This window comes from Eptesicus fuscus, chromosome 11 (genome assembly GCF_027574615.1).
Source record: "Eptesicus fuscus isolate TK198812 chromosome 11, DD_ASM_mEF_20220401, whole genome shotgun sequence".
Classification (NCBI taxonomy): domain Eukaryota; kingdom Metazoa; phylum Chordata; class Mammalia; order Chiroptera; family Vespertilionidae; genus Eptesicus; species Eptesicus fuscus.
Genome location: NC_072483.1, coordinates 325,488 through 344,780, shown reverse-complemented (window position 1 = coordinate 344,780; position 19,293 = coordinate 325,488). Strand labels below are relative to the sequence as shown.

Here is a 19,293-nt window from a genome sequence, read left to right as displayed (position 1 = left end):
GTATAGTTTGATATCAACCAGTGTGATACCTTCTATTTTGTTCTTCTTACAAAAATTGCTGACTATTCAGGGTCTTTTGTGGTTCCATATAAATTTTTGGAATATTCGTTCTACTTCTATGAAATATGCCACTGGGATCTTGATAGGAATTGTGTTGAATTTATAGATTGCTTTGGATAGTATGGACATTTTAATGATATTAATTCTTCCAACACATTTAGTATGATGTTAACTGTGGGTTTGTCATATATGGCCTTTATTATGTTGAGGGATGTTCCCTGTTCCCATTTTTCTGAAAGTTTTTATTATAAATAGATGCTGGATTTTATCAAATAAATAACTTTTCTGCATTTATTGTTATGATAAATAATTTATATTTTTATATTGTACTAGAGGGCTGGTGCATGGAAATTCATGCACTGGAGGGGGTTCCCGCAGCCCAGCCTTCCCCCTCTCACAGACCAAGAGCCCTCAGGGTGGGAGGCGACCCGGTGATCAGGGGAAGGCCACACCCCATCACACCTCTGCTCTTGCCACTGCCGGCAGAGGAAACCTAAGCTGACACTGGTTACCTGAGCCTCGGGCTGGCCCTGGGTGGCTGGGGGGTGAGGGAACTGGGGGACTCTGGAGGCAGGCAGGGCTGTGGGGACTGGGCGCTGCCATCTTTGAGGGCATGGCAGTCAATTAGCATATTCCCTCCTATTGGCTGTGGGCGCTGCCATCTTTGCAACAGCATGAGGGTCAATTAGCATATTCCCTCTTTATTAGATACTAGAGGCCCAGTGCACAAAATTCATGCACGGGGGTGTGTCCCTCAGTCCAGCTGCACCCTCTCCAATCTGGGACCCCCTCGATGGATGTCCGACTGCCCCTTATGTCCGGATTGGACCTAAAGGGGCAGTCGGACATCCCTCTCACAATCCAGGACTGCTGGCTTCCAACTGCTCGCCTGCTTGCCTTCCTGATTGCCCCTACCCACTCTGCCTGCTAGCCTGATCACCCCCTAACCACTCCCCTGCTAGCCTGATTTATGTAACCGCTTCCCTGCCAGCCTGTTTGCCCCTAACTGCCCACCCCTGCAGGCCTGGTCACCCCTAACTGCCAACTCTCCTTCCCTGCAGGCCCGGTCGCCCCCAACTTCCCTCCTCTACCAGCCTGGTCACCCCTCAACTGCCCTTCCCTGAAGGTTTGATTGCCCCAACTGCCCTCCCTTGCAGGCCTAGTCCTTCCCAACTGCCCTCCCCTGCTGGCCATCTTGTGGTGGCCATCTTGTGTGTTGGAGTGATGGTCAATTTGCATATTACTCTTATTAGATAGGAGGATATCACATTAATTTATTTGCATATATTGAACCAACATTGCATTCCATTTGATCATGGTGTATGATCTTTCTAATGTATTGCTGAACTTGGTTTGCTAATATTTTGTTGAGGATTTTTACATCAATGTTTATAAGGGATAATAGCTTGTAATTTTCTTTTTTGTCGTGTGTTTGTCTGGTTTTGGAATTAGGATAATGCTGGCCTTGTAAAATGAGCTTGGGAGCCTAGCCTCCTCTTGAATTTTTTGAGAAGTTTGAGAAGGATTTGATTTTGTTGGTGATAGAGTCTTTTGTTGGTGATAGATTTTGTTTCTTTCTGTTTCTAGGAATTTATCCATTTCTTTCATATTGTCCAATTTGTTGGCATATAATTGTTCATAGTATCCTATATAGTAAAAGGGTAATATGCAAATTGACCTTAAGGCAAAATGACCAGAAACAACCCATTGCTATGATGCGCACTGACCACCAGGGGGCAGACGCTCAATGCAGGAACTGCCCCCTGGCAGTTAGTGTGCTTCCACAGGGGTAATGCTGCTCAGCCAGAAGCTGGCTCATGGCTGGCCAGCACAGTGGTGGTGGTGGGAGCCTCTCCCGCCTCCGCGGCAGTGCTAAGGATGTCCAACTAACGGCTTAGGCCCGCTCCTGAGAGGACCTAAGCCGTTAGTTGGACATCCCCCAAGTGCTCCTGGGGTGTCAGAGGGATGTCTGACTGCCAGCTTAGACCTGCTTCCCTGGGAAGCGGGCCTAAGCCATCAGTCAGACATCCCCGAGGGGTCCTGGACTGCAAGAGGGCACAGGCTGGGCTGAGGGGACACCCCCCCCCCCCTGAGTGCACAAATTTTTGTGCACCGGGCCTCTAGTTTTCTTATAATCCTTTGTCTTTTTGTGGTGTCACCTTTTTCATTTCTGGTTTGATTTGTTTGGTTTCTGTCTTTTTTTATTCTTGAGTATGGTTAAAGTTTATAAGTCTTGTTTATCTTTTTTAAAGAACCAGCTCTTGGTTTCATTGATTTTTTTTTTTTTTGTATTATATTTTTGTATTTTATTTTGTTTATTTCTGGCCTGATCTTTATTATTTCCTTCCTTTTACTCATTTTGGGCTTTGATTGTTGTTCTTTTTGTAGTTCTTTTAGTCTAAGGTTAAATTGTTTATTTGTGTTTTTTCTTTATTTTTGTGTTACTATGAACTTTCCTCTTAGGAATGTTTTTGCTGTGTCCTATAGGTTTCTTTTGGGTGAGGGGGATGCAACAGTTAATGTTTTATTTATTTTATTTTTTTCTTTATCGATTAAGTTACTACATATGTGTGCTCATCCCTGCATTGCTCCCCCACCCCCACACTCAAGCCCTCACCCCCTAATGTCTGTGTCCATTGGACAGGCTTATATGCATGCATACAAGTCCTTTGGTTGATTTCTCCCCCTTACCGCACCCTCCCCTACCTTCCCTCTGAGGTTTGACAGTCTGATTGATGCTTCTCTGTCTCTGGATCTGTTTTTCTTCATCAGTGTATGCTTATTATATTCCACAAATGAGTGAGATCATGTGATATTTATATTTCTCTGACTGGCTTATTTTGCTTAGCATAATGCTCTCCAGTTGCATCATGCTGTTGCAAATGATAAGAAATCCTTCTTTTGTACAACAGTGTAGTATTCTATTGTGTAGATGTACCACAGTTTTTTAATTCACTCTAAATGATGGGCATTTAGGCTGTTTCCCAATCTTAGTTATGGTGAATTGTGCTGCTATGAACATAGGGGTGCATATATCCTTTCTGATTGGTGTTTCTAGTTTCTTGGGATATATTCCTAGCAGTGGGATCACTAGGTCAAATGGGAGTTCCATTTTAGTTTTTTGAGGAAACGCCATACTGTTCTCCACAGTGGCTGCACCAGTCTGCATTCCCACCAGCAGTGGTCTGGGAAGATGCTTGATGTGATTTCAATTTTCTTGAATTTGGGGAGACTTTGCCTGTGACCCAATATGTGGTCTATCTTTGAAAATGTCCCATGTGCACTTGAGTAGGACGTATATTCCGTGGCTTTGGGGTGAAATGTTCTGAAGATGTCAGTTAATTCCATCTGATCTAGTGCGTTATTTAGAAATGATGTTCCTTTGCTTATTTTTTGTCTAGAGGATTTATCCAGTGATGTCAGTGGTGTATTAACATCCGCTACTATGATTGTATTGTTGTCGATCTCTCCCTTGATATCTTCTAGGAGTTTTTTTATGTATTTGGGTGCTTCTGCATTGCGTGCATATATGTTTACCAGGGTTATATCCTTTTGTTGTATCGATCCCTTTAGTATTATGAAGTGGCCTTCCTTATCTCTTGTTATAGCCTTTACTTTGAGGTCTATTTTGTCAGATATAAGTATTGCTACCCCAGCTCTTTTTTCATTTCCATTTGCCTGGAAGATATTTTTACACCCTACACTTTCAGTCTGTGTGAGTCCCTTGTTCTGAGGTGGGTTTCTTATAGACAGCATATATATGGGTCATTCTTTTTTATCCATTCAGCCACTTGATGTCTTTTGATTGGAGTATTTAGTCCATTTACATTTAAAGTTGTTATTGATAGGTACCTGTTTGTAGCCATTTTTATTTTTTGTGCCTTTTTTCCTTTTTCCCTTTTTATTTCTTCTTTTTACAGTATTCCCTTTAGCATTTCTTGCATTGCTGGTTTGGTGGTGATAAACTCCCATAGCCTTTTTTTTTTTTTTTTTTTTGTCTGTGAAGCTCCTTATTTCCCCTTCAGTTTTGAATGATAGCCTTGCTGGATAGAGTATTCTTGGATTCAGTACTTTGTTTTGCATCACTTTGTAAATTTCCTTCCATTCTTTTCTGGCCTGCTTTGTTTCTGTTGAGAAATCATTTCATAATCTAATGGAATATTTCTTGTACATAATGTTCTGTCTCTCTCTTGCAGCCTTTATGATTCTCTTTTTGTCCTGAACATTTACCATCGTAATTACGATGCGTCTTGGTGTGGGTCTTTTCGGGTTCATCTTGTTTGGGACTCTCTGTGCTTGTGTAACTTTTTTCTTCCCCACATCAGGGAAGTTTTCTGACATTATTTCTTCAAATAGTTCTTCTAACCCATGTTCCTCTTCCTGTTGTTCTGGCACCCCTATTATTCATATGTTGCTTCGTTTCATGTTTTTCCATAGCTCCCTTAGGCTCTCCTCCTGTCTTTTAATTTTTTTTTCTCCAGTTGCAGTTTAGTTTGAGTGTGTTTTGCTTCCCTGTCTTCTAATTCGCTAATTTGGTCCTCTAGTCCACTGTTGAAACTTTCCATGGTGTTTTTTTTATTGCAGCTATATCACTTTTTATTTCTTCTTGATTCTTACATAAGTTGTTGATTTTTTTCGTCCATCCGGTTTGTGAACTGTATGATCCTTATTCTGAATTCTTTTTCTGATAATTGCATGCCTCCATTTCACTTAGCTGCTTCTCTGGTGATTCCTCCTTTTCTTTCCTTTGAGGGTTTCTTTGTCTCTCCATTTTTGCTCTCACCGAAGGATCTATGTGTCGAGTCATGTGGGGACTGCTCCTCAGGCGGCAGCTGCTCCTTGGGTGGTTGCAGCAGCAGCTGTTCCTCTGTTGGCGGCGGCTTCTCTCATGGGCGCTGCTCACAGCAGTGGTGGCTCCTCTGGCTGGCGGGGGCAGGCTGCATGTGCAGCTGCTACTCCTCGGATGGGGGCCAGCTGCTCATGAGGCTGCTGCTCCTTGGATAGGGGTGGGCTGCTCGCGGAGCTGCTCATCCTTGGACGGGGGCAGGCTGCTCGCACGGCTGCTGCTCCTGAACAGGTGTGGTCTGCTTGTGTGGCTGCTGCTTCTCGGACTTGGGCGGGCTGCTCACGCAGCTGCTGCTCCTCAGACGGGGGCAGGCTGCTTAGGCCTGGTATACTTTTAAAAAAAGCAAGAGTAACTGTTTCTCCAGGATTGCTGAAGAATTTTGCCAATTGGCTTCTCGATCAGAGGGCTTGTAGAGCAGACTGGAGTTATGCTGCTGTACATCGAAGGTTTCCATTGCTGTTCCTTTTTGCAATCAGATAAGGACTTCTCACTACACAATGTCCTGAAAACGGTGGTCTTTGGGAAAGGTGTCAGACATATTCCTGTCCAGAAGAACTGGAGACTACAGCGTGGGTTGTGACCTTTTGCTTCATGCCTGATTTCAGGCCAACTTGGTAGTGACTCTTGGGCTCACACATGGGAAAGGTACCCTTGCTCAGCAACATGCAGCACAGGAGCTCGACGAGAAACTTTGCCATATACGAGTAGTGGGGCAGGTCCCTCCAAGGGGCAAGGTATTGCCTGCAGGCTGGGGGGCTGCCCTGCCTCGCCCTGGGACCGGGCCTGAGACCAAGCACGCTGGCTGCCCATCCTCCGCACTCTGTGTTGCAAGGTGCGCACAGTTTCGCCTGCCAACCCAGTCTCCGCCCTGCGGGATTGGGCACCTGTGGTCCACTAGCCTTTCCCACTGAATGCTGCTATTACCACCATCAGGGAGGGCCCGCCGAGGGGTGGCGGGAGGGCCAATGCCCTGCATGGCAATGGCCACATGGGCAAGGGCATTGGTGAGCAGAGCACCGCAGCTCAGGCACCGGGCAGCCCAGCCCTGGGCTTGGACACTGTAGCAACACCGCTCGGCTAGAGCCGAGCCCTGACACTCAGCCCAAGAATGGGAGGCGAAGGCGGGAAAGGGTCTGCCCTTGCGAGCCCATGGGCTGACCCACTTCCCTTTCCCCTCCTCCGTGCTAAGGCAGGTGGAAAGGCGCTGCTCTGGCTGCTCTGTCCCATAGTTTGTGAGTAGTTGTGTTTTTATTTTCATTTGTCTCAAGATATCTTTTGATTTCTTCTTTGATCTCATTGTTGGCCCATTCATTGTTTAGTAGCATGTTATGTAACCTCCATGTGTTTGTGCTTTTAGTTTTTTTCTTTCAGTTGATTTCTAATATCATACCATTTTCGTCAGAGATGCTTGATATGATTTCAGTTTCTTTAAATTTTTTTTGAGACTTCTATTGTGGCCTAATATGTGATTTATTCTAGAAAATGTACCATGTGTACTTGAAAAGAATGTGCATTCTGCTGCTTTGGTGTGAAATGCTTTATTAACGTCCATTAAATCCATTTAGGCTAATATGTCATACTAGTGGCCCGGTGCATGGATTCGTGCACATTGAAAGGAAATGAATAGAAGAAATATTTTAATACCGCTATTCGCCCTTTCTCTATAATAGAAGTGCCAACCAGATTCACAAATGACAGTGACACATTGAAACACATGCATGCGATTGGGCTACAGCAAGAGCTTTATATGTATCGCGCATGCGCGAGTCAATGTTTATTTTTAAACAAGTAGCCCATCGTACGATATCGCGTGCAGTAGGCCGCCCGCCACTTCCGTGGGAGCCGTGGGAACCACAGCACACCGCCAGGAGCCGCGCAGCTTCCGCGGGAGTCGGGCCCACCATCTCCTCTCCGGGCCTGCGCTCCCGTGGGCTGGCCCCGTGTCCCCCAGAGGCCTCGGCCGCCCAGAGGCCCTCCACAGGGCTGGAGTGGAACGGTTGCCTCGTCACTGTGGCGACGAAGTAAGCATCCCATCAGGCTGCTCACACTGCCCACTCTCAGCGGCTGCCCCCCGAGGACTGGGAGACTCCGCGTGGCTGAGGAGACTGGGCGCCGCCATCTTGTGGCTATGGGTGCCACCATCTTTGTGACGGAGTGATGGTTAATTTTCATATTACCCTTTTATTAGATAGGCTTGCCAGTGCGTGTCATATGTACCGGGCAGTCGGACAGTCGAACAAAAGGTCACTTCGCCTTTTATATCTTACCTAATAATAGACAAACGTGTAAATTGACTGTACCTCTGCTACACCACCAGCCAATCAGGAGTGATATGCAAATTAACCCAACAAAGATGGCAGTTAATTTGCATACTCGGCTGCCGAGTGACGGGCATTCTGCCCCACCCCCAGTCTCTCAGGGCCTCTGGCAGTGTGGGAAGGAGGGGCTGGAGAGGAAAGAGGCGGCTCCCAGAGCGAAAGAGGTGGCTCCAGGGCCTGAATGGAAAGGTGCTGGGCCGGAGTGGAAAGGTGGTGCTGGCAGCCAGGGAAAGGAAAGCCCATTCTAGCACGAATCTTCATGCATCGGCTTCTAGTATATAGAAGCCTGTTTATTTGTTAATGTTCTGTCTGGAAGATCTATCCATTGATGTCAATGGGGTGTAAATCCCCTATATGACAGTACTACTGTCATTCTCTCCCTTTGTGTCCAACAAGATATCCTTTATATGTTTGGATGCTCCTTGGTTGGGTGCTTACATGTTTGCAAGAAGTATATCCTCTTGTTGGGTTACTCCCTTTATTATTATGTAGTGTATTTGTTTGTCTTTTACTATAGCCTTTGTATTAAAGTCTATTTTTTCTGATATACTGCTGCCCCAGCTTTTTAAAATTTCCATTTATATGAAATATATTTTATTATCACTTTACTTTCAGTATCTTTTGACCTGTGGTGGGTTTCTGTATACAGCATATACACTGAGTGGCCATATTATTATGATCTCTGAATGCATAATAATCTGGCCACTCAGTATATATATATTAGAGGCCCAGTGCATGAATTTGTCCATGGGTGCAGTCCAACCAGCCTGGCCAGGGGGAGGGGACATGGGCGGTTGGCTGGCCTGCCTGCTGGTCGAACTCCTGGTCGAGGGGACAATTTGCATATTTGCCTTTTATTATATAGGATATACACTGAGTGGCCAGATTATTATGCGTTCAGAGATCATAATAATTGGCCACTCAGTGTATATGGGTCTTGTTTTCTGATCCACTTAATAACTTCTGTCTTTTGATTGGAACATTTATTTCATTTATATTAAAGTGGTTATTGATAGGCATATACTTATTTTCATTTTATTATTTATATTTATGTGTTCTTTATTTCCTCTTAAATAAGTCATTTTAATATCCTACCTAATAATAGACAAATATGCAAATTGACCATACCTTCGACACACCCACAAGCCACGCCCACCATCCAATCAGAGAGAGCATGCAAATTAACCCAAACCAAGATGGCTACAGCCACAGAGAGGAAGGTTTCCTAGGTAACAGAGGAAGCCAAGCTTTCAGCCTGCCCTTGCCAGGCCTAAGCCTCCACTCAAGCTACAAAGTTTCAATTATAGAAGGTAAACAAATTCAAACAAATGGCGGTAGAATGGAGCTTGAGAGAGCAGGCCAGGGTTGCCGCTGGCAACAGGGGAAACAAAGCTTTCTGCACACCCTGGCCAGGCCCACCTGCTTAAGGCAACAAAGTTTCAATTATAACCCCAACAGAAATGGCTGCCGGCCTCGGAGGGAGCCCCAGGCTTGGTTCCGCTCTAGGCTACAAAGTTTCAATTGTAGAAGGAGAATAAATTCCAGATACCAGGGCCTCTGCTTGGGTTGCCAGGGGGCATGGCCGGCCTGCAAACCACCACAGGCCCCTTGCTCAGGCCGCCCCACGCCCCAAGGGAACCCCCACCTGATCCAGGACACCCTTCAGGGCAAACCAGCTGGCCCCCACCCCTGTACCAGGCCTCTATCCTATCTAATAAAAGAGTAATATACAGATTGATCATCACTGCAACATACAATATAGCTGCCCCCATGTGGTCAAAGATCCTGCCCCCATGTGGACACAAGATGGCCAGCAGGAGAGGTGAGTTGGGAGGCACCCGGCCTGCAAGGGAGGGCAGTTGAGAAGGACCGGGCCTGCAAGGGAGGGCAGTTGGAGGTGATCAACCCTGCAGGAGAGGGCAGTTAGGGGTGACCAGGCCGGCAGAGGAGGGAAGTTGGGGGCAAACAGGCTGGCAGGCAGAATCGGTTAGGGGCAATCAGGAAGGCAGGCAGGCAAGCAGTTGGGAGCCAGCAGTCCTGGATTGTGAGAGGGATGTCCCATATTGGAGAGGGTACAGGCTGGGCTGAGGGACAACCCCCCTCCGTGCACGAATTTCATGCACCGGGCCTCTAGTTTCTTATAACACTGGTTTGGTGGTGATCAGTGTTGTCATAGAGGCTCCTTTAGCTTTTTCTTGGCTGGGAAGCTCCTTAACTGCCCTTTGATTAGAAATGATAGTTTTGCTGGGTAGAGTAGTCTTGTTTGTAGGACCCTGCTTTTCAACACTTTGAATATTTTGTGCTAATCCTTTCGATCTGCAAAGTTTCTGTTGAGAAATGAGCTAATAGTCTCATGGGATCTTATGCTTTTCTCTTGCTGCTTTTAGGATTATCTCTTTGTCTTTAACTATTGGCATTTTAATCATGATGTGTTTTGGTGTGGCCTCTTTGGGTTCATCTTGTTCTTCCTGGACTTGTGTGTCTTTTTCCTTCAGGTTGGGGAAGTTTCCTGTCATTATTTCTTCAACTAGGTTTTCATTTCCTTGCTTTTTCTCTTCACCTTCTGGTACCCCTATGATATGAATGTTGTCATGCTACCCAGAGGTCCCTTAAACTGTCACCTTTTTTAAATTCTTTTTTTCTGTTCAGATTGGGTGATTTCTGCTTCCTTTTCTTTCTAATTGCTAATTTGACTCTCTGCTTTATCTACTCTACTGTTGATTACCTGTAATGTATTCCTCATTTCAGTTCTTTTAGTCTTTATTTCTGATTGGTTATTTTTTATGATTCCTACCTCCATTTTTATGTTTCCTATCTTTTTGTTGAAGTTCTCACTGAGCATCCTTATAACCTGTGTTTTGAACCTGCATCTGATAGATTGCTTCTCTCCTTTTTATTTTATTTCTTTATTTTTCTGGAGTATTGTTCTGTTGTTTCATTTGGGACATGTTTCTTTGTCTCATCGTTTGATGCATTGATGTGCTTGTATTAGGTAGAGCTGCTGTATATCCGGTCTTGGTAGAACGGCCTGTTGTATCAGTAATCCTGGTGGGCCTGGTGGAGGAGCCTCCCTGATCACCGCACTGGTGTACCCCCAGTGTGGCCTGTGTGCCCCCTCTTGTTAGAGTGGAACCTTGATTGCTTTGGACAGGTCAATGGGAGGGATTTATCCCCAGGCTGATTGGCTGCAAGGATTAGTTGCAACCACAATGGGGAGCTGTTGTGCAGGGGCTTACCTGATGGAGCAGTACTCACTTCACTAGGGCCTTGATGCCCGAAAAGTTCACCCCTTGAATGTGTCACTTGGGTTAGTATTTGGGTGGTGAACTTGCATGCTCTGAAGCTGACCATCAGTTGTGCTGGCCCTGGGGCCTACCTGGAGGGGCAGGCCAAAATCAGCTGCCACCTGTATGTACCCTGCCAGGGCTACCCAGCATGACCTACAAAACAATCTGCAGATGGATGCTATTTGTGGTGGCTTGGAGGAGCCTAAGAAAGATCAAACTGCGTACTGTGGCCAGTTGCTGCGACTGCCAGGCTTGGAGCCACTTAGCAAAAAGTGTATGGCATGCCTCGGCCAGATGCTGCTTGTGTGGGGTTTGTGAACCTTTAAGAGATTTTAGGATGGAAATGGCTTAGGTGGGTGTGTAAGTTGTATGGGGCGGGGTCTCGGGGAGTCATAAAGATGGGGCACACAGTGTTGGCCGGGTTGGTAGAGACCAACCAGATCAGGCTCCGCCTGCTGGCTCTGGTGTGGTGGCGGCTCAGCAGAGGAGCAGTGGCCTCTGCCAGCGCTTCTGTCTGCGAGAAGGCCGGCTCTTCAGCTTCCACTCTGATGCCAGACACCTCAGTTCCTCCCTGAACGTCCCTGATGTGCCTTTTGAGCCACTGCCCCAGCGCTGGAGCTCAGAGTGAGTGAGTTTGAGTAAGTTCATGTGCCGGCCCTTTAAGGGCAACACCTGGGACTCCAGCAGCCTCCATGTCACTCAGCCACAGTCCTTGCTGGTTTATACCCAGAAGTTATGGGGACTTCTCTGCTTGGCACTGGAACCCTGGCTGGGGGTGGGGAGGGGGACTTGGTGTGGGGCTGGGACCCCTGGTACCTCAGAGCACTTCTGAAGACGAAGTATCCCTCCCTCCCTCCCTCCTCCCTCCCTCCCTCCCTCCCTCCCTCCCTCCCTCCCTCCCTCCCTCCCTCCCTTCCTTCTTCTTTTTCTTTAATATATTTTATTGATATTTTACAGAGAGGAAGGGAGAGGGATAGAGAGCTAGAAACATCAATGAGAGAGAAACATGAATCAGCTGCCTCCTGCACACTCCCTGACCAGGGCCCAGGCCAGGGAGGAACCTGCAACTGGGGTACGTGCCCTTGGCTGACCCTTCAGTCTGCAGGCTGACACTCTATCCACTGAGCCAAACCACCTACGGCCCAAGGTATCCCATTCAATTCTTAAGTGCCACACATGTTTCCGGCCCTCCTATCAGTGCTGTCATAGAGGCTAGGTCGTTTTACTTCTCACCAGGAATGATAAGGATTCCAAGTTCTCCACATCCTCACCAACACTTGTTACTGTGTTGTTTTCATAATACCCATACTAATGGGTCTGAAGTGGTATCTCTTTGGTTTGGTATGTACTAAGGATTAGTGATATTGAACATCTTTTCATGTGCTCATTGGCCATCTGTATATCTTTGAAAAAATGCCCAAGTCCTTCGCTCATTTTGTTCATTGTTGCTGATTTGTAGGAGTTCTTCATATATGTTCTTGGTAGCAACACTTCACACATGTATGAGATGGAACGGTTTCTCCCACTTCATGGGTTGCCCTTTCACACTTTTGATCTTGTTCTTTGTTGTGTAGTGGAGTATATAAAATTTAAAAGTTCTGGGATTTTATTCATCTTTGTCATAATACCATCATACTGTAGAATTCAAGATGTGTGTCTTAGTGAGGTGTTGACTTCAGTAGTTGCCAAATTAGTCTCTTTGCCCAGTCTTGGGTGATATGGCAAAGGATCTTTTTCCTTACAGATAAAGAGGTGCCCTGTACCTCCGTGGCTCTGAAGTGACGCCCTGAGCCGTTTCCTGATGCAGGCCAGGAGGTGCCTATGACTTGAAGCCACCCTGTCATGGGCATAGGCATGGGCTTGGTGTGGTGGTGCCAGGGATCACTCCCCCTTCCTGTGGAGGTTTGGGGGTAGCCCCGTGGAGTCTATGTGGACTAGTGTGTAATAGCCAGACTATGCCCAAAAGCCTTGCCTCTCATTCACCGGAGATGGCTCCGAGCCTGTCCTGGGTGAATTAGGGAATGAGGTAGTTACGGGGCTGCCGAAGGGTTGATTCTAATGCTGTTAGAATTTCCTTGCCGGTCAGGGTCTCTCCCTGGTGCCCATGCAGCCCCCCTTGGAGCGCACCCTTCCCTCATCACGGCCAGCTTCCTCCGGGACAGGCCTGCAGGAGGAGACTGCCCTCCGCCTCCGGGAGCCCCGCCGCGGCTCTGATCGCGGTGCCTGCGAGCCTTTATGAAGTCCCTTTTTTTTTTTTTTTTTTTAAAGTATATTTTTGTTGATTTCAGGGAGAGGGAGAGAGAGATAGAAACATCCATGATGAGAGAGAATCATGGGTCGGCTGCCTCCTGCACGCCCCCCACTGGGGATCGAGCTCACAATCCGGGCGTGTGCCCTGACTGGGAATCGAACCGTGACCTCCGGGTTCATAGATCGATGCTCAGCCACTTCCAAAATATCATCTCCATTCACATAGGGAAAAATCAGTACCTTCCCCAAAGTTATAAAACTCACCATTCTCAAAATCAGTACTTTTTTCATGCCTGTTGATACAAAATTCAGACTTTCTTCTTGTTGGGTTCACTATTCTAGCTGCTTATACTGTGTTCAGCAGTAATTGGAAAAACTTGCTGCTTAAAGAGACGTTGAATTTTTACCAACCACATCTTTCAGGGCAAGTGACTTGGTGATGAAGGTGGACGCTCTCCTGTCTGCTCAACCAAAAGGAGACACAAGAATCGAGTACCAGTTTTTTGAAGACAGACACAGGTATGGGACTAACATTGAATTTGTGTGTATCCTTGAATATTGAACTTTTTTTTAATGAACTTGAATGTTTTATTACTAAACTGTTTCTTGTTTTCCTACAACGCTGTTGCTTCTCTGTATAAAAATAGCACCAGCAAATACAGTATATTGTAAAATTAACATAGTTTTGTTCTTCATCAGACACTGTACAACTAACAAAACTTTTCTCCGCTGCTGGTTATATCCAATGGAAAGGTCACTATGTATTTTGAAAGTTACAATGTTATATAAGGCTTAAGATTACAATGTTATCCTTGAACTACATGGTTTTTATAACTGGGTTTTACCACAGATAGTTTCCGGAATTCTGAAGGTTATAACTGTAGCCTCACCGGAAAGTCACAGGGCGTTGAGATAAAGATGCATGTTGTGTGTCTGCAGCCATTAGAGCAGGGCATCTTCTTCCAGGAGTGCTGCTGGAAGGCGTTTCTTCTCCCGTTGGTGTTACTCAGTGGGCTCTGTCCTGCCACCACGCACTTCAGGAGCTGTGCTAGTTGAGGTGTCACATCTGCTTTATTCGGGCTCCACTTTCCCATCCTAGTAGACTGTGTATTTCTCCTGCCTCTTCACTCACTGGCTCTTCCGTCTTCACAACAAGATCTGCCGACCATCCCGGACCCTCTGCAGGAGCGTCACTGCTTTCAGTTGCTCCTGGACAGGGCGCGTCGGGTTCCCGGGCAGCTTCCACTCTTCCCGAAGCACCACACTCGGCACGTTCGGCTTTGCTCCGGGTCAGGCTGGCGATAGTGAGCACTGTCCCCAGAGCTTCCCGAGCAAATGCTGGCTCCCGTGTGCAGAACCATGTCTGTCACCGAGTTTGTGCCTGAGAGCAGCGGGCCGAGGCAGAGGGTGGCGCCCTGCGGGCAGCCCCTCGGAGCACACAGTCTTAGGCTGCCTTTCCCTCAGACCCGTCTGCTTTTCACATAGAGTCTGTGTGTGAGTTCTTCCATGATTGGAAAGTTTGTCTGGCCTATGGTTCTCATGTGTATTCATATGTAAAGCTTCTATACAGATCTCAGTTGTCTAAATCCATTTATTTCTAAATCCACCTGCATTAGTTCTGAATGCATCCTTTCAGAAAACAGCATTTAATTACATGGATCAGTTGTAATTTTCTGATATTCAAGAAGAAACAGAATTTGTTAGAACACTTTTCTTGTTCATCTTTTATTGAAAACTGTTTTGTTTTCAATAAAATAAAAATGAGTTTAGCATTATGAGGATGTCCTTGTCTTTTCCCTCAAGTTTTTTATTTGGAAAAGTTTCAAACCAAGAGAATAGTTGAAAGGCTGTTACAGTGAACACCCAAATATATTTAACCTAGACTTACCTTTTTTTTTTTTCCTACACCGGAGAAAAACTTTATTGAAGTATTTAAAAATATACGGGGGGAAAAATACATGAGAGAAGACAAACATACAAAGGCATTGTCATACAACTGATTTCTAAAGTCAGTACTTTTGAAATGTAAAACAATGATCATTACCCCCAAAAGTCAGTTTATTGAAAAAATATGATTTTAAGTTGGTCTATAACTTTTCACTCAATTTTGTTTACAAATATTACTAGGTTTCTCAGTTTCATCCCATATCAGAACTTTGTTTTTTGGAAATATTTACTTCTCAAAGTTGTATATAGTTACTTCTTGCAATTAATGTTAGCAACTTGTCTAAGTCACAAGAATTCAGTATGACTGCTGCTTTGGAAAGTTACCATACTGGGTCATCTACAGGAAGATTCATGTACTGGAAGTCCAAATAGTGGGAAAAGTAAGGGGACTGAGAGCAGGAGGACCAAGAAAAGACGGTGTATCTTTAACTGCAGACCTGCTGAAAAAGACTCCGTTAGTTACTGTGGTACGAGTGCTCGAGAAGCAGTTGCTGCCAAACCACAAGCTGGCTGTGTAACTGTCCTCTCTAATTCCTTCTCTAAGGAATGGCAGACTTAAGTAATGAGATTGCTCAATCACATAGGCAGAGACTTTTAAGTTAGAATACACTTTAACTGGGAAATAAATTATTTTCGTAATTGGCTTAGCAGCCTTGGGTCTGCAAAGGCAGCAAACCCCGTTTTGTCTCACAACTGGAAGGCTGACTCAGGCTGTAAGATGCCCAACTACCTTCTATGGCCAGTCAGTCGTGAACGTGGACCTTCCTGAACTAAGTTACTCAATGTGACAACGATCTCATCATCAACACACACTGTTGAGCCAGCAAAATGAGGGGGACAAAGTCCCCTCACAAGGTAGGCATTGGCTGATGTAACTGAGAGGGCTATGTCCTCTTACACAGCACAGGAGGGACATATATGGCAAAAAACACCCCACACCAGGCTTGGGAAGAGATGGTTTTGGTTTACATGTAAGTTGGCTTAAACTCACCATGGCAGAATGATTGGAAAGTTTCTCCTCCTAACATAATGCCCATTCGTTATAAACTAAGCTGGTCTTAGTTTCTTATAAATCTTATTTCCTGGGATTTATCTACTACACCCTCATTCTATAGCCATTTAACTTATAAGCTGGGCCTGCCCAGCCTACCTCTAAAGCCGCTCTTGAGAAAGGCACCAGATGCATTGAACACAGGCATCCTCCAGTAAGAATGCACTTCCACACAGCACGTGAAGACCAGCGCTAGGCTCTCCGTGTAAATGCCTCACCTCACACTATCAGGGAAGCAGTGTTTACCAGCCACTCCTTCCTTACAGGCAACTCAGTAGCTGTAAAAGCTTTTCTTCCGTTTCAAAGCTTTTCAATACTGGTTAATTCCAAAAATCCGAACTCCGTGCAGCCGTGACACTTTGGGAACTGGCACACTCAGGAGAGGAGCTGTTCAGCATGAAGTGAGTTGGAGCTACTTCGTACAGAAACTTGCCAGGAAATACAGAATTGTTGGAGAAATTGTGAGAAACCTCCGTGAAGATGTGAACTGGACTCCATAGTCCAGTTGTTCCAAGGAGTTAGGAGCCGTGCTTTGCCCTGGCCGGGAGTTTCAAAGGTGTTCCTTTTACGGCATGCAGAAACACGCCTCCCAGCTCACTTGTAACGTGTTAGGTCCACGCCCCAGGAGCACTGAAGCAGGGAACGCTGAGCAAGACAGCATGAAGCGAGCCAACGCCCACCGCATGTGTGCGCCACGTCCCCGGCTGCTCATTGCCAGGTGTTGGGGTTCACCTCGCTGTGGGCACCTCCAACATTCACGTTTGCCCCTCCGCCCCCCCCCCCCAGCGGCCGGCTCCAGAGCCCTGGATTCGGTTAACAAATGCCATGTTTACCTCTCATCTGTGTGTGCATGAGCGTATAACACATCCCAAGTGTATGTGTCTTCGTACAAACGTGCACTCACATATTTTCTGAATTACTTGAAACGGCCTGCAGACACCCTTACACATCATGCCTGAATTCTTCGGCGTGTCTCACCCCAGTGCCGTCTCCGCACTTACTCCTGAGCCAGTCACATTCGGTAACGCACAGTTCAAACCTCTCCATCGCCCTCGTAATCACCTTTACAGCTATTTCGTTTTGATCAGTCTTTTTTTTATTTATTATATTTTATTGATTTTTTTACAGAGAGGAAGGGAGAGGGATAGAGAGTTAGAAACATCGATGAGAGAGAAACATCGATCAGCTGCTTCCTGCACACCCCCCACCAGGGATGTGCCTGCAACCAAGGAACATGCCCTTGACCGGAATCGAACCTGGGACCCTTGAGTCCGAAGGCCAATGCTCTATCCACTGAGCCAAACGGGTTAGGGCTGATCAGTCTTTTTTAATCTGAAGTAGCTACCTGCTCCTTTTTTTCTTTTTGTCTTTTATGCTGACTTTTTAAATAATCCAGACCAGTGTCTTGTGTAGCGTTTCACAGTCTGGCTGTTTCCTCGTGGTGAGATGTCGGTTACGTGTCCTCAGGAGGAACCCCTAAGTTGGTGTGTGTGGCCCTTGCCCGAGGGGGCATGTGTACAGCCTAGTCGCCCCTTAGATTCAGCAGGAGCGTCAGATAGAGCCCGCCCTGCCCTTGGTCCTGACGCACCTGCCTGAGCAAAGCGGCGTGGCCGACCTGTGCTGCTCACCCAGCCCTGGGAGGTCAGGGGTGAGCAGACGGGCGATTCCAGGCTGGAACGAGGCCCCCCCCCGCTGCCTCGCTGCTGTGTCTCCCGAATCCCTAGGCTGCCAGTGGGTGAGACTTGGGTCTCCTTGCACACACCCTTCCATGGCCAAGACAGTGCGGCCTGAGCAAGAGCTCTCCTTTCTGGAGCAGCAGTGCCAGCCTTCCGGACCTCAGGGCTGCCGACCGCTGTTCCAGAACTAGCCCCTTTCTTCATGAACCTTAGACAATTAAAATGCCCTCATTGTAAATTCTGTTACGATACAAATTATAATTAGAGAAATTCTTTTTATTGGGTTTGTGTTAGTATTTGCTTTATATCAGAAGTTACTTATTTTCCTAAGAACTGAGGTCTGAATTATGGGTGTGTGCATGCATCCTTGCCCTAAAGAGTGTCTCTGGCCCAGGCCAGACTTCTGACAGCACGTCCGCTGGAACAGGTCCCCAGTGACTCCCGTGTACATCAAGGTGGGTGACCCCTGCGTTCCTTGGCATTTGCTCTACTCACCGCCAGGGGCCTAGTTCTAGAGATGAGGTTTTTTTGAAATGCTAAGAGGACTGATAAATTATATTGGACTCTGCCCTACCCCCTGCCCCTCCAAACCCCTGCGGCAAAAGCAAATTAACTTTGTTTCTTGTTTTCCTCCAGCTTAATGCTTTATCTTTTGATCTCTGTAGTGCAATTAAACTGAGGCCAAAAGAAGGGGAGACGTACTTTGATGTCGTGGCCATCATTGACCCTGTCACCAGAGAATCACAGAGACTGGCCCCACTGCTCTTGGTATGGACGGCGCGGGGGGTCATACCGTCCTCCTGGGAAGTGACCGCGTGCCCGTTGCTCTCGGAGGCCCTCAGTGTCCCTTAGTGACCCGCAGAGGCATCGGAAGCCCCGGAAGGCCTCTTGGGCGAGCTCGTGTCTTCAGGCAGACTGGCAGCAGCTCTGCCAGCAGCTTCCTAACCTTAGCTGGCACAGCTTTGATTGCTTGGCTCGTGCTGAGGAGAAAAAAGTACCCTTACTTAGAGCACAATGTCTTTGCATTAAATTGATTATGCCATACTGTAATTTATGATGATGAAGAGCTAAAAAGGTAAAAGAATTTTGCTTTATCATTTTCCCTTTTATAACTAGCATGTCTTAGATATGCATAAGGCATTGCAGTTTTGAGAACATTTAAAAGAGCTCTGCCTAAAAGACCGTTGCTTCAACTTGTTTTATGTTGTGGGTTTTTTTAAAGATAAAGTTTTAATGAAGTGTAACAAACTAACCTTCTGTCGTGGGTATTTGTGTGCACGTGTTCTCATACCACAGTATGTAAGCTGCACCGGGGGGACTTTCAAAATGCTGCTGCTTCACACCTGCGTAGGGCCGGTGGCTGCAGTGTCCGTGGCGTGCGCACGTGTGTGTGTGTGTGTGTGTGTGTGTGTGTGTGTGTGTGTGTGTGCCTGTGTGTGCGCGCATGTGTGTGATTTAGATTGTGCGCTAGAGTGTGTCTCTTTTCTTGAGAAGTTAAGAAATGTTCTGTCTTTTAGTATCAAGAGATAAATTTATGTTTTGTCATCTGGTTTGCTCTTTTAGGTGTTAACTCAGCTGATCAACATGAATCTAAGAGTCTTTATGAACTGCCAATCTAAACTTTCTGACATGCCTCTAAAAAGGTAAATCAAGCTCTTTAAGAAATCAACAGCTGACAAACATCTAAAAGCTGGGTTTAAAGTGGATTGTCATGTTTGGAAAGATCATTTACTGAATGCTTAGGTTTGCTAGCTCCCTGCTCCAATCAGAAGTTGTAGGAACTCCCTGTGGGTGTGGGGTGGGTGTGGGGGGGGTGGGGATGGGTGCACTTCTGTGGCACTAGCCACTCTCCCTGAGC

The 19,293-nt window shown here is 46.4% G+C and overlaps 1 protein-coding gene and 1 pseudogene across 3 annotated transcripts in view; one reads left to right on the top strand and one right to left on the bottom strand.

Annotated features, from left to right (window-relative positions):
* Positions 1–19,293, top strand: part of UGGT1 (UDP-glucose glycoprotein glucosyltransferase 1) — a 147,172-nt gene that overhangs the window by 90,577 nt on the left and 37,302 nt on the right. For all 3 annotated transcript variants that reach the window (XM_008158130.3, XM_028134827.2, XM_028134826.2), the window contains 3 exons: positions 13,185–13,280; positions 18,101–18,203; positions 18,999–19,078. In XM_008158130.3, coding sequence (XP_008156352.3) covers positions 13,185–13,280; positions 18,101–18,203; positions 18,999–19,078 — 279 coding nt within the window. The remainder of the gene's footprint in view (positions 1–13,184; positions 13,281–18,100; positions 18,204–18,998; positions 19,079–19,293) is intronic.
* Positions 16,006–16,806, bottom strand: LOC103301219 (ORM1-like protein 1; annotated as a pseudogene).